At 37.4% G+C, this 15015-nt stretch overlaps 1 protein-coding gene across 2 annotated transcripts in view; it reads right to left on the bottom strand.

Annotated features, from left to right (window-relative positions):
- LOC133651598 (RCC1 and BTB domain-containing protein 2-like) overlaps positions 1–15015 on the bottom strand; it is a 309454-nt gene that overhangs the window by 26397 nt on the left and 268042 nt on the right. For both annotated transcript variants that reach the window (XM_062049575.1, XM_062049576.1), the window contains exon 5: positions 4895–5007. In XM_062049575.1, the coding sequence (XP_061905559.1) occupies positions 4895–5007 (113 nt within the window). The remainder of the gene's footprint in view (positions 1–4894; positions 5008–15015) is intronic.

The raw sequence follows: 15015 nt of genomic DNA, 5'->3' as shown, positions 1-15015 counted from the left end.
GAAACTTCACCTGCAGTGTCCAGTATCCAGTATTTATTTCGCAGTCACACTGCTTGATTTTGTTTAGCTAAAAAGTTACTGAATCAATTGCAACTCACTGAATCACTTAGTATCACATAATTCTAAAAATAATGATACGGTCCCAGAATCATAACCTCAATTCTGAATGGGATCGAATCATTTTAAAACCAATTGTAACACCTCTAATTGTTATTATTGCATGCATGCTTCTATCAGGAGAGACACTGTGCATTATCTGGATATTTAGCAATACGTTCTCAAGTAGCTTTTCTTTCTTAGTTATTTTCATGATTTACTGTCGTGGTTAAAACTTTACATACACTTGTAAAGAACATAATGTCATCACATGGACAAAGATAAGACCTTCTGGAAGAAAGTTCTGTGGTCATATGAAACAAAAATTGAGCTGTTTGGTCACAATACCCAACAATATGTTTGGAGGAGAAAAGGTGAGCCTTTAATCCCAGGAACACCATTCCAACCGTCAAGCATGGTGGTGGTAGTAGTATGCTCTGGGCCTGTGTTGCTGCCAATGGAAGTGGTGCTTTACAGCGAGTAAATGGGACAATGAAAAAAGATGATTACCTCCAAATTCTTCAGGACAACCTAAAATCATCAGCACGGAGGTTTGGTTCTTGGGCGCAGTTGGGTGTTCCAACAGGACAATGACCCCAAACACACGTCAAAAGTGGTAAAGGAATGGCTAAATCAGGATAGAATTAAGTTTTTAGAATGGTCTTCCCAAAGTCCTGACTTAAACGTGTGGACAATGCTGAAGAAACAAGTCCATGTCAGAAAACCAAAACATTTAGCTGAACTCCACCAATTTTGTCAAGAGGAGTGGTCAAAAATTCAACCAGAAGCTTGTGGATGGCTACCAAAAGCGCCTTATTGCAGTGAAACTTGCCAAGGGACATGTAAGCAAATATTAACATTGCTGTGTGTATACTTTTGACCCAGCAGATTTGGTCACATTTTCAGTAGACCCATAATAAATTCATAAAAGAACCAAACTTCTTGAATCTTTTTTGTGACCAACAAGTATGTGCTCCAATCACTCTATCACAAACAAATAAGAGTTGTAGAAAGTATTGGAAACTCAAGACAGCCATGACATTATGTTGTCTACAAGTGTATGTAAACTTTTGACCACGACTGTATACAGTGACATTGGTGTATGAAATAGTACCTGGAACTTGTGTTCATAATAAAAGAGCAAAACAAAAGGTACACTTCTCAAGCAGCCATATGAGAAATAGTCATTCTCATCGGGGAATCTTGAGACGGTGTGTGTCATGAAGTGCTGCGGTTATCTGCTGGTTTCAGAGTCATAACCTTTACTGTTGCTCTGCTATTTACCCACCAGATGCACACAGCTTGATAAATGTTTCGTCTGACCTTATACATTTGTTTTCCTTCCTCTGATTTGCGATTGTATTACCTTTGGACAAGACATCAAGTGTATCTAAATCTCACTTAGTGTGTGCTGGGCTTTTGCATCAATGTTTCAATGAAGATATATGCAGTATATATAACTTATCATTTTAGGTTTTATCATTAGTTGGGTAAAACAAGACATTTTGCCAATATAGGAAGTGAAAATACGAGGAAAAGCGCATTCTAACCAGGGCAGAGTGTGTCTGCTTCAGTCTGGGAATGGTTAAAGTCGCCACAGGCCAGAGCAAAGTCAACACCGGACACAGCTCGGCTGGCCTACACGTCCAGATCAATATCTGCAAATAATAAATTAGCTCCCCTGAGGGGTCACACTACACCTCCAGCAGCAAGCAGCCCAGGAAAAGTCCACAATTGGTGCGTGTGAGACTCAATAAGCAAGGTGAATGACTGTGCAGGGGCACATCCTTAGCACTCCATAATAGAAAATTAATGGTGCTCAAATCAGTGCTGAGGGCACCCTGAGGGTTGCCTAATAGGCCTAGTTAGAACTGTCATCCCTCACACCGTCGCCTGAAATATCCCATGCAAACAAAGCCAAGAAGGAAGGGGAGAATTGGAGCGTGTTTGCAAGCAGGTGATGAGAAATTGGGGCAACAGGATCAAAAATAAAGATAGGTAGCTGGAGGTATCATATTTGGCATAAGATGACATAATGATATTAAATAGTGGGATTTTCATTTATCATGAAGCTTCAAGTTTGACTGAGTGTTAAAAGGACAAGTACATCAAACTTCTCCTAAGTAAAGTCAAATATTAGATGTATATATACAGTATATACTGTATATATATATATAATATTAATTATGCATGTATTATGCTTAAAATCAGCAATCATACAGTATACTTGTTTCCTTATATTCAGTCATTGCGCAGGAAAAATCAGCAATGAGGTCATATTTTCTCTAGAAATGTTCTGTGGTTGAACAAAGAAGAAATACATAAAACAATTTACACATTTAATAACAACACGCAGACAAAAGGACCCGGCCTGTTTTACTTATCGCAGGGGTGTCAACCTCGTTTTCATTGAGGGCCACATCACAGAAGTCCGTTTTTAACAGTGAATATTTATGAAAATACATGTATAGTCACCTCATGATATTACACAATTGCCTATGCATTTAATTATTATAATTTTACGTACAAATTGATGGATAACTTGCTTTGAAATCATGAAGCCATGTGACAATCAGATATTAAAGATGAGATGGAAGTACAGGGGAACCTTGATTTACGAACCCATCACTGTACAACCTTTTCAATTTACGATCCACAGACAAAATAAAAATATGCTTTGGTGTACGTACCTTGTCCCCGTGTACAAACATTTCACCCACCCATTGTGTGCCCTGCAGCGCAGCCATGTTGTGCCCGGCAGCACATCCATTCTGGGCGAGCTGGTTAATCTTTGGTGCTCATTCAGTCAGTAGATTAGTGCTGTCGTTAGCAACTATACTAATTACTATTAGTTGCTTTTAGGCCTTTTTGCAACATTTTTTGCTACTGTACCCTAAATATGAGTCTAAAGAAGGCAATGGACAATCTATGGAGGTTTGAAACATTCATGAGGTTCCCACAGTGTTTTCGACACTGTCTTTCTCACTCTCCCAGTCCTTTCTGCTGCATGCCAAGAAGATTAACCAACAAGGTTAAGTGGATTTTATATGTTATTCCTAATCACACTAGCGACCTGGCTGTTAAAGTTTAGAAGTTTTAAGATTTCAAACTGTGAGTGCACCACAGGGCTAGTGCCAGTGTGTGTGTGTGTCAGCAGGGCGGCTAAATACGAAGACGGCGTTTCAATTAGTTGTTGTTTTTTTGACTTTATTAAATAAAAAGTTGATCCATCACCCCCTTGTTATCTGTGTTTGATATACAGCACTGTATAGTGATGTATACTGTATTTAAAATGTACACATTTTAGTCAAATAAGGACTTCTGTCGAGGCTGGAACCCAATATCCATATTCACATTGTTTGTTTTGGAGAAATATGCTTCACTACACCAAATTTTCTATTTACGAACTAATTACATTTGTACATGGAGGTTCTACTGTATTTATTTGTTGTACTTTATTTTTTATTGTACAGCATAATAATACATCTATTTCTTTACCAAATAATCTTAAAAGTTTGAAAGATTTGCAATTTCATGTACTAGTTGCATTTTTTGTCAAATGTCAAGGATGATTTCATCTCGTAAAACAAAACAAAACAAAAAAATATATATATATATACATATATATATATATACATATATATATATATACATAGTATTTTATTGAGTCATTAATTCCAAACTTTCACGGGCCACATAAAATGATGTGGTGGAACAAATCTTGCCCCCTGGCTTCGATTTGTCCACTTAAATTTGGACACACCTTCTCATTCACAACACAACTGATGGTCCCAACCCCATTGATAAAGCAAGACATTCCACTAATCAACCGTGATAAGGCACACCTGTGAAGTGAAAACCATTTCAGGTGAAGCTCATCGAGAGAATGCCAAGAGTGTGCAGAGCAGTAATTAGAGCAAAGGGTGGCTATTTTGAAGAAACTAGAATATAAAACATGTTTTCAGTTATTTCACCTTTTTTTTGTTAAGTACAAAACTCCACATGTGTTCATTCATAGTTTTGATGCCTTCAGTGACAATCTACAATGTAAATAGTCATGAAAATAAGGAACGCGCAGTGAATGAGAAGATGTGTCCAAACTTATGGCCTGTACTATATATATATATATATATATATATATATATATATATATATATATATATATATATATATATATATATATATATATATATATATATATATATATATATATATATATATATATATATATATATATATATATACTGTATATACTGTATATATATATATATATATATATATATATATATATATATATATATATATATATATATATATATAGTTTGACACTTACTAACCAAATCAATATGATTTTCCCAGCAAAGGTCATTTGAGGTTTGCGAAGGAAAAAAAGTCAAAAATACAGAAATATCGCAGCAGAAGACGGGTCCCTGTGACCAAACGTTCCTAAAAAGAGCTGACATAGTTGATCTACTTTGTTCGCTTTCTGCACAAACAACCTTTGTGTTCAATAAACACACATCATATTGATTTTTGCCTCTCGGCAGCACAGCATTCAACACTATTTACGACCAACGTGGAGTCTAAAGAGGAGACAAGTAAGAGATGCAAGCATGCATGCACAAAAGTACCCCCAAATGCATTCAATTATTTTCCATCCTTTATGATAATATTGCCTGTGAGTTTTCTCCTACCCTAATGTCAGGGGTGTAACTAAATGTGGGGAGGAGTTTATCCGCTCATCTCTTCTGCTAACCCTATCAGCTTATAGACTTCTGCAAACTGATACTGAACTTACCCACATGCCGCGACTCTTCCGTCCTGCAGTGCAAACAGTGTGTGTCGCTCTCCACAGGCCACTTGAGAGATCTTCAAAGATGATGGTAGACTCCGGAACAAACGTGGTGTCAGCTGGAAGAAAAACAACAACAAAAAAAAGCTAAGTTTCCATTGAGGTGAAGGCACATCGAGTTGCTGTGTAGCTAAGTTGGTCTACTCCAGTAGGCTGGCAGCAGAGGCAAAGCTTCAGCAGATCCTCCAAGATGAAGACGGAACAATGTGAACAACAAGAAAGAATACTCCTTCATGGCGCCGAGCTGTGTAGGTCTGATGCTTTTTTTTAAAACTCCCTGAGTGTACGTCTGTCTGTCTTTCTGTCTTCATGGCAGTGCCACAAGGAAGACAAAAAAAAATAAGAACAGCCTATGAGAAGAAACGCAAGTCTGGTTCCTCATCATGCGCTTGTTAGCTTGTCCAATCTATGGCAATCAGCACAGTCCCTGGGGTTGAAAGACACAAGATGCTGGGGGAAAAAGGAAGCCGGGGCTGAGGAAAAGATCAATACTGCACTGTGAAACAAGAAGTGTGGGCTATTTACTCGCCATTGATCTGATGAGGCTGGAGAAACACCTCACTCCACTATTAAATTGAGAGGTATAACTCCATTGGGGAAGGCTCTCTCTCTCTTTTTCTAACCTCAAGGTGAAAAAGCCACAGCATCCACAAACAAACAAAAATAGATTGCTTCCGCAGGGGAAAACTATTAGTCAGAATTAACAGCTCCAACAGCCGACTTTAAGTGAAGTTAGACACCAGACCCATGGAAGAACAGCAGCAGATACACTGATAAATAAATACATGTGAGTTTAATCCTTCTTCTGATGTAACTCGTACCTTTAAAAACTTGTATTGCGACACAGCGGCCATTGAAGTTGATCGGAATCTACTAAATTGGTGCTTCACTCCCACAAAACAGAACTATGGTGACATGTACCATGCCTTTTAAAAAGTAGAATAAACTTTAAAATAAATTGTTTTTCCGAAAACAATACAATAGTTTGTACTACAAGCACCTGTGGTTTTATTAAGCAATGTACATAATAAAACCATAGCTTGGAGAACGGATTTCTGTGACACTTCTCTGTAAAACACACAATCAGCAGCTTCTACATATTTTCAAGGATAAATGTCTGCCGTTTAGAAAATATTTGAATGCCCTTGGCTGGCGTTATTGACACAATCTGCTTCAGTATCTTGCATACTAGCAGTGTTAGCCTCTAACTACTTGCTCAGTTATGTTTCTGATGATTTTATTCTATAATTCAGTGAGTATAATCCTCTAATTCTTCTTAGACTTGACAAACTTTGTTGATCCCACACTGTTCTTCAATCTCACTTTCTTGGTTTCCATAGTTGGAAAAAAAAAAAAAAAGTTATGTTGATCTCTCGCTGTAAGCTAATGCTAGTAAGATAACAAGTGTTTTGGTTTGATCTTAAAGGGGAAATTCACTTTTTTTGGAATGTTGCATATCCTTCACAATTATTATGATAGACATGACAACGAATATGTACTTTTTTTTATGCATTGTAACTCATAAATAAACGTAAATAAAAGTCTGCTTACAACTGAGCCAAGGGGAGGTCCTCTATTCCGCCCATGAAACCCAATTAAAAAACATCCAAAAAGCGCCAACAATACTCTATTTACATTTTATGACTTAAATGTTAACCAAATATTAGTGATATTGTTAGAATAAGCGCTAACGCAGGCAAACTATTTATAGCGGCGCCGCGATCACAAGTTTGTGTGCCAATGTTGACATGATCAGCTGCTTCCTCATTTCCTTGCTTGTCAAACGTTATTGTAGATTATAACTCATTCCTCTCACCTGGATAGTAGAAGGATGAGGACGTATTCTGACAAATTGGTCCACTTTGACAGCCAATTTAGACCCGGGAATGGCGTGAACGACACAAAAAAAAACTAGGTTCCACCTCCCTTTTCTTCGTGAGGATTATGCGTCATTCTTCTTCTAAATGGGAATATATATGAACATCCTAGCAGTTGGTGTCCTAATGACAGCAGATGTTGTACAGTAAGTGATGTTTTATTATGTTTGTTGGCTCTCATGAAGTCTGCAGTGAGTATTAATCAGTGATGTTGTTATAAAAAAAAAGAACATTGTAATTCGTTTTTTAAATGAATGTGCCGCCTATGCTTAAAATAAGAAAAATAGGTAAATATTAAATGTTATTATACATGTGCCTGTTACTACATTACACCTATCATGAACATCATGAACATAAAACCTAAATGGAGGTGTTAGGATGTTTTTTTCAAGGGCTTTATAGAATATAGAATAGTGCGGCTCCCATAGGCTCCAATGTAAGCAAGCTTTTGATCGCATTTATTAATTATTTAGAATGCATTAAAACAATAATAATACATGCATCGCCTTGTCTTTCATAATGATTGTGAAATTCCAAAAAAAAGTGCAGTTCCCCTTTAAGGTGTTCACTGTGGTGGGCAAGCTCGTAACCCGATTTTGTGCTCGCAACAATTAGCCGAGAAACAGCTTGCAATCTCGAAAAACTCGTAAATTGCGGTATTCGTAAGCCGAGAGACCACTGCCTTTATGACAAATGTCCCCCCATGTATCCACTAACCCCCGTTGTGCGACGTTTTAGTGTTGGTGTTTTATAAAGCAGTAGTACTAGTTGTTCTATATATACAATATATATATATATATATATATATATATATATATATATATATATATATATATATATATATATATATATATATATATATATATATATATATATATATATATATATATATATATATATATATAGTAGTTCTATTTCCGGTCCGAACTGCATCAGAAAGGTTTGCAAATCTATATGTTAAATGTGTTATTTTGCACTAAATTTTTCAAAAAATGATTTCCTATGAATCAGTTTTAGCACAAAAAATGCTCTGAATTAAATTGACGTTTGATTTAAGGATTATAAACAGTGTTTCACAAATGGAAAAAAAAGAGTGAAAATTTTTTTTGTAATGGAGTGGGAGACCTGTGCCTGTGTGGAAATATGTTGGCTTCAGTGAGCAAAATGAGCCCATCAACATGAAGCCAGGAGTAAGTGATGGTAACAAAAAATACAACAAAACAAACCAATCATTCTCAATGGGGTAACAAAATATTGCACTTCAAGAAGATCATTCTATTTTGAAGTTACATTTTTGCCAACATAGATTGATACTTACGGTTTATGCTTGTTTACTTACTGTATATAGGACAATTCGTTGTTGATTGATTCCAATTAAAATGGTAAACAATACTAGCAGTTTATTGTGTTTGAAAGGGTTCATGCATCATCATTATTATTATCATCACTATTGTTATTATGATTACATTAGTTGTTAAAGGGAAATTTGACTTTTTATTTTATTTTGCCTATCATTCACAATCACACACACTGTATGTTTCAATTAATTTCACTTAATTTTCACTTTTTCCTTCAACAACAGCACTGATTACTATCATAAGCGCCAACAAAAATAATCAAACATCACCTACTGTACAATTTCTGCTCTCACTGGGATGCAATAAATAGGATATTGATATATTTCCGTTTAGATGAAGAATTACTTATAATCCTTGTGAAGAAAAAGTGGGGGTGTAGTCAAGCATCTAAAAATAGTTTTTTTTTTGTTAACGCTTATATTAACAATGTCGCCAGTACTTGGTTAATATTCAGGTCACAAGATGTAAATGGAGTATTGTTGGCGCTTTTTGGATGATTATTTGTTGGGTTTTATGGTCTGAATAAAAACAATAGATGCAATGACCAGTGTAAGTAGACTTTTATTTCTGTTGATTTATTGCATTAAAAAAAAACATGTGCCTCTAATAGGGTTGTACGGTATAGTATAGTACCGCGATACTAATGAATCATATTCGGTACTATACCGCCTCTCAAAAGCACCGTTCCCCCACCCCCCGCGCTCCCGTCGTCGTCACGTCGTGACATTGCTGGTTTTACGAGCAGGGGAGCATGTCCGGCAGCGCGCAATCACAGAGTACTTACAAGCAGACACAGTGTGTAGACAGAAAAGGGAGAACGGCTGCATTTTGGCTTAAAACTAATGATAAAGGTGAAGTGAAACACCCTCAGGAAGAGGTGCTTTGAGACATGGCTAGCCGCTGTCGGCAGTGTTTTAGCTACATCTAAATCACTAATAATCGCCTCCATGGCGACAAATATAAGGAGTTTCTTACAAGTATAATCCCTGCAGGATGAGGAATAGCTAAACATGCTTCACTACACACCGTTGCTCACCGGCATCAAAATGTAAACAAATGCCATGGGGGGATCTACACCTAACATCAATTTTAATGATACCAAGTACAGTAGCGTATCTAGTCGATACTACTATGATTATGTCAATATTTGTTGGCATCACATCTTCTTTGTTTAAAAAAAAAATTACATTATGTTTATAAACTCAGGAAATATGTCACAGGACACATGAGTACTTTGAATATGACCAATGTATGATCCTGTAACGACTTGGTATCGGATTGATACCCAAATGTGAATTATTATGTGAATTATATTTATATGGTCCGTTTCTCTAGTGACTCAAAGCGCTTTACATAGTTAAACCCAATATCTAAGTTACATTTAAACCAGTGTGGGTGTCACAGGGAGCAGGTGGGTAAAGTGTCTTGCCCAAGGACACAACGGCAGTGACTAGGATGGCGGAAGCGGGAATCGAACCCGGAACCCTCAAGTTGCTGGCATGCCACTCTACCAACCGAGCTATGCCGCCCCAAAATGTGTGGTATCATCCAAAAATAATGTAATGTATCAAACGACATAAGAATAAATGATTATTCCATTTTAACAGTGTAGCTAGAACATGTTAAAAGAGAAAGTAAGCAGATATTAACAGTAAATGAACAAGTAGATTAATAATGTATTTTCTACCACCTGTCCTTAATAATTTTGACAAAATAATAGAATGATAAATGACAGCAGACTAATTAGGAGCCTTTGTTTGTTTACTTACTAATAAAAGACAAGTTGTCTTGTATGTTCACTATTTTATTTAAGGACAAACTTGCAATAAGAAACAAATGTTTAATGTACCCTAAGATTTTTTGTTAAAATAAAGCCAATAATGCCGTTTTTTGTGGTTCCCTTTATATAGAAAAGTACCGAAAAGTATCCAAATAATTTTGGTACCGGGACAACACTAGTCTCTCATAAAGATTGTGAATTATAGGCAATTTCCCCCCCAAAAGTGCAGTTCCCCTTTAGTTTAGTCTCAAAATAATGCTAAACATTATATTGCTTATTGTCAATAATTTGTGGGACAATACAACGTCCAACAAAATTTGCTTTCGCCCAGGCCTAAAAGTATGCATGCCGCCAAAGTCATCATCTTTGGAAGTCTCTCTCTGTTCATCTCATCCCTTGCCTTCCATTCACTTCATAATGAGTAGCCTTATTGACTGTGTGGCTGTATTACAACAAGCAGCCGCTAATGACTCCCTTAAGACCTCTCTATCGCTGCTGCCCGCCCTTCTTCTCCTTCTCGCGCCACCTCGCTCCAAATGCCCTCCCCCTTCCGCGCCGGCTCTTCAGGAGCTAGTTCAGCAGCTAATTAACCCTCTCTAATAGCATAGATTACATTAGCTTTGGGCGGCTCGCACCCTCCGCCGGACCGGGCCCTGCCGCACAATGAAGCCGGCCTCGCTTTACAAATCTCCTCCTTCACAAGAGCACAATTATGAATTCAAACAACTTCTTATCCACACTCCCTCACGCGGGAACAGAAGATTCCCCGAGCCCACCCTGTCGCCTGCCATCCTGCGCCTCCCCCCACGCCACCCACCATCCAGGCCGTCACGCTGAGAGGACTGAGAGAAGTGAAGAGACCAGACCACACAACAAGATGGTTTAAGAGGGGGATAGGCAGGGTGGTGTAGGCCAATCAGAGAGGTCACTATAGGTGTTTCATTTGGGTGAGCCCAAGAGGGGCCCAGTGATAACCCTCGCTCTTAACATTCCTATTCAGGCCTTAATGAAATCTTAATTGGGGCTGAAGGAGGAGGGGTAGCAAGACTTGTGTTCTGAGTAGGCCAAGAGTATGACAGATTGGAGAGACTGAATGGCTTCATCCACTGCTATGTGTTTGCTACACATTGTCCGAATTGGCAAATAAGCATTGGTACGCAGGGCAACTGAATAGTTTTACTTTTCTTTTCTAAGACTCAAATGTATGAGACGCCTTCATCTGTGAACATATAGTCAATCAGCCAGGTTCCATCCACGGCTTTCAGAAGGGAGATTATTACGCAGCAATCATCCTCAGCCTTAAAAATGTAGGAAGGCATCATGGTTGGTTAGTCTTCTTTGATGCGGTACAAGTGACACCGCAGGCCTTCAACCGAATTCTATGGATCGTTGAACCTTTTGTGCTACGACAGAGAGACAGAGATCAGCTGATGCGCGGTAAGTTAATGATCAGGGCTGGACAATTAATTGAATTTCGATTTAGGCTTCGATTCTGGCTTCAAACGATCATGAAAATATTATATTCGAAAAAAACGGTTAATAGGCCGTAAAACGGGCATGCAAATTCCTGAGCTTATACGGTGAAACGAATAAGTGAGCATTTGAGTCAAAACATCACCACTTCTACTTATAAATTAGGATCTTACCATTGTTGGTATGTTTTATTTAACACAGCGCTATTATGCCTAATAGATAATCACAAACTAAAAAAAAGTAAGGCATTTCAATGTGGTTGTGACCGCGGACGCAGTCTAAGATCTTGGGCCAGTAAAACAGAATCTGCTGTTGAACGCAGAATATCACGGAAATTGACATAAATGTGAGTGAAATGCTGTCATTGTCAGTAAAAGGAACATTTGTTTGGGAAAATATTGTGTCCAGTACTGCTCACTCAGCCCCGAAAAACATTTTCAAAATTAAACATTGTCGAGACGGCCACTTGAAAGAGCGACCAAACTACGAAGCCCAAGCAAGCAAGAACAATCCATACGCCCACAACACATCTCATATGCTTGTGTTGTTGTTAACGACATCGTGGATGTAAGATCAATGTACAAACAGGACAGCAGTTGCAACTTGGGAGGCTCTCTATTTTTTTAACTGCTTCAAGTCGTCATCTTACTTGTCAAGCTCAGAACAACAGCACACTTCCCCCGTTCACAAAAACATCGGTGTGCGCAACGTGCACTAATAAAAAAAAGGTTTTAAAAAAGTTTACAATATATTATGCTTTGACTTAAAATATTGGTCAAAATGTTCTAAAGATGTATTGCACCAATAAATGTACGGAATTTTTGCATTTAATTAAAATGTATTTGACACAAAAAGCACACACTCTATGGTAGTAAAAGAAGTGTAAAAGCTAAAAAGCAGACTTAAAAAAATTTCAAAAAAATGTCATCAATTGTGTTGTTTTATTATATTGTTATTATTGTAATTTATTGTTGTAACTATTATTAATATTTTACTTGTTTGTTACTATAGTATTGATTTATTGTTTTTGTCCTGTCCAGGTCCTCAGGCAAATCGTATTGTTGATATTTGCTGTACAGATTTACTTTATAAAAGAGAAGTGTGTGTATTGAATGTATTGAACCGACAACAAGTAAGCTAGCTGAATGGTTAGCTAACTAGCGAGCTTGTTTTGGTGCTCCTAAACATGTCTTCATCCTGCAAATTTTGTTTAGATCATATTTTTTATTGATATTTAATTTTTTTTAAACGTATGATATTTTGAAATTCCCGCGTTTTGGCGAAAATTTCACATACTTGCGGGAGACAGGAAGGTTTTGAGGAAAATGCCCAAATGATTTAAAGGGAACTAATACCGTATTTTCCGGACATACCGTATTTTCCGGACCATAAGACGCACCGGATTATAGGGCGCACTGCTGATGAATGGTCTATTTTCTATCTTTTTTTCATATAAAGGCGTACCGGATTATAGGGCGCATTAAAGGAGTCATATTATTTGTAATTTTTTTCTAAATGTAAAACACTATCTTGTGGTCTACATAACATGTAATGGTGGTTCTTTGGTCAAAATGTTGCATGGATTATGTTTTACAGATCATCTTCAAGCCGCTTTCTGACAGTCGCTTCAGGATGCGCCGTTTTGTGGGCGGTCTTATTTACGTGTGTCACCTGCGACAGCGTCTTTTCTCCGTCATCTTTGTTGTAGCGGTGTAGCGTGCAAGGACGGGAGTGGAAGAAGTGTCAAAAGATGGAGCTAACTGTTTTAATGACATTAAGACTTTACTTAAATCAAAAACGGAGCAGCATCTTCTCATCCGGAAACAACAACAAGGCCGAAAATGTGTCCCCTGAAAAACTGTCCGACCGAAACTCTCTAATAACTAAAGTTCCTTGGGTGAATAATATTAACTTCCTACACCGGTATGTTTTAGCGCTTTCATTTCACAATATTAGAAATGGCAACAGCGCAGGATGAATGTCCGATAACAAGAAGATAGAGAAAAAGAAGAAGCCTATCGACCACGTCGTCGGCATGGACTAAAAAGGCGGATTTTACAGGATGTATGCAAATCCCAAATACAGATCAGCAGGTACCAGAAGGTAAGAAAAGTTGCTTTTGCATAATATTGCGAAACAAAACGCCAGATAATATGTCTTACCTTATACACACACCATAATAATACTTGTTACGTTTAAAGCGCAGACAATCCATCAATCGGTGCGGCTTCATAGCTTACCAAAGTCGTACTAAAACATTTTGATATATTTTTGAGCGCCCTGTGTAATGTTCTATATTTTCAATGGAACATATAAAATGTGGGTGTTGTTTACTTGAGTGATATTGCCATCATACCTCTTACCATGTATCTCTTATGTTTGACTGTCACACTTATCATTACACCATGTACCAAATAAAATTGCTTCGAGGTCATTGAGCAAAACCCGAATTATTCAACACGTTAGGCTCACCAGGTTATTAGGTGCACTGTCGAATTTTAAGAAAAAAAAAAAGATTTTAAGTGCGCCTTATAGTCCGAAAAATACGGTAGTTTTTGCTTTTGTTTAGTTATTGTGCACTAGCTACTGACTTAGTTATTGTGCACTAGCCTTAAACATTTGTATGTAGTATTCAATATTACACATTTAATAATGATTTACAACAATACTAGCAAATTCTACATTTAGTAAGATATTCTTGATAAAATTGTGTTATGTTATTTTTGCTATTTTCTCCCCCAAACATTCAGTTAAATGGTAAATGGGTTTACTTGTAGAGCGCTTTTCTACCTTCAAGGTACACAAAGCGCTTTGACACTATTTCCACATTCACCCATTCACACACACATTCACACACTGATGGAGGGAGCTGCCATGCAAGGCCGTAACCACGACCCGTCAGGAGCAAGGGTGAAGTGTCTTGCTCAAGGACACAACGGACGTGACGAGGTTGGTAGAAAGTGGGGATCGAACCAGGAACCCTCAGGTTGTTGGCAAGGCCACTCTCCCAACCGCACCACGCCGACCTCCAGTTCTATAATCTATTCTCGAAGTATTGGATCGGGCTATGTACAATATAATAAAAAGTTCTCATAAACAATATTATGGTTGAATAGTATCTAATATGGAACAATGATACATATGCAGCATTAATTAATTATATATCAATATGCTTTGTATTTAAAAAAAATGATGACCCAAATAGATTAACAATAATCTGGTATCTACTAATTGGGCTATTTGTAATGTTTTAACTCATTATTGCAAAATCAGTGGTGGATGATTTTACAATATAAATATGAAGTGAGGAACAAAGTCAGTGCATGGAAATTGTGTGTTCATTGTTATTCTGGTGATTGTTAGTCTCTTGTAAGGTTTGCCATAGTAGCACGTTCAGCAAAACGGTGCACTCTGCTTTCTTTTTCAATAGGACAGCTCATTTGCTAGACTCCTAGCTAAAAATGCTGACGGGGTTTTGCAAGGCCGCGCGTGTGTGTGTGTGTTGTTGTGTATGCGTATTGTTGTGTGTTTAAGTGTGTAAAATGGGAGAGTTTGAAGAAAACAACATAAACTAATAGG

Source organism: Entelurus aequoreus, linkage group LG06 (genome assembly GCF_033978785.1).
Source record: "Entelurus aequoreus isolate RoL-2023_Sb linkage group LG06, RoL_Eaeq_v1.1, whole genome shotgun sequence".
In the NCBI taxonomy this organism is placed as follows: domain Eukaryota; kingdom Metazoa; phylum Chordata; class Actinopteri; order Syngnathiformes; family Syngnathidae; genus Entelurus; species Entelurus aequoreus.
The sequence above is the reverse complement of the archived record's forward strand: the minus strand, read 5'-3'. Positions and strand labels throughout refer to the sequence as shown.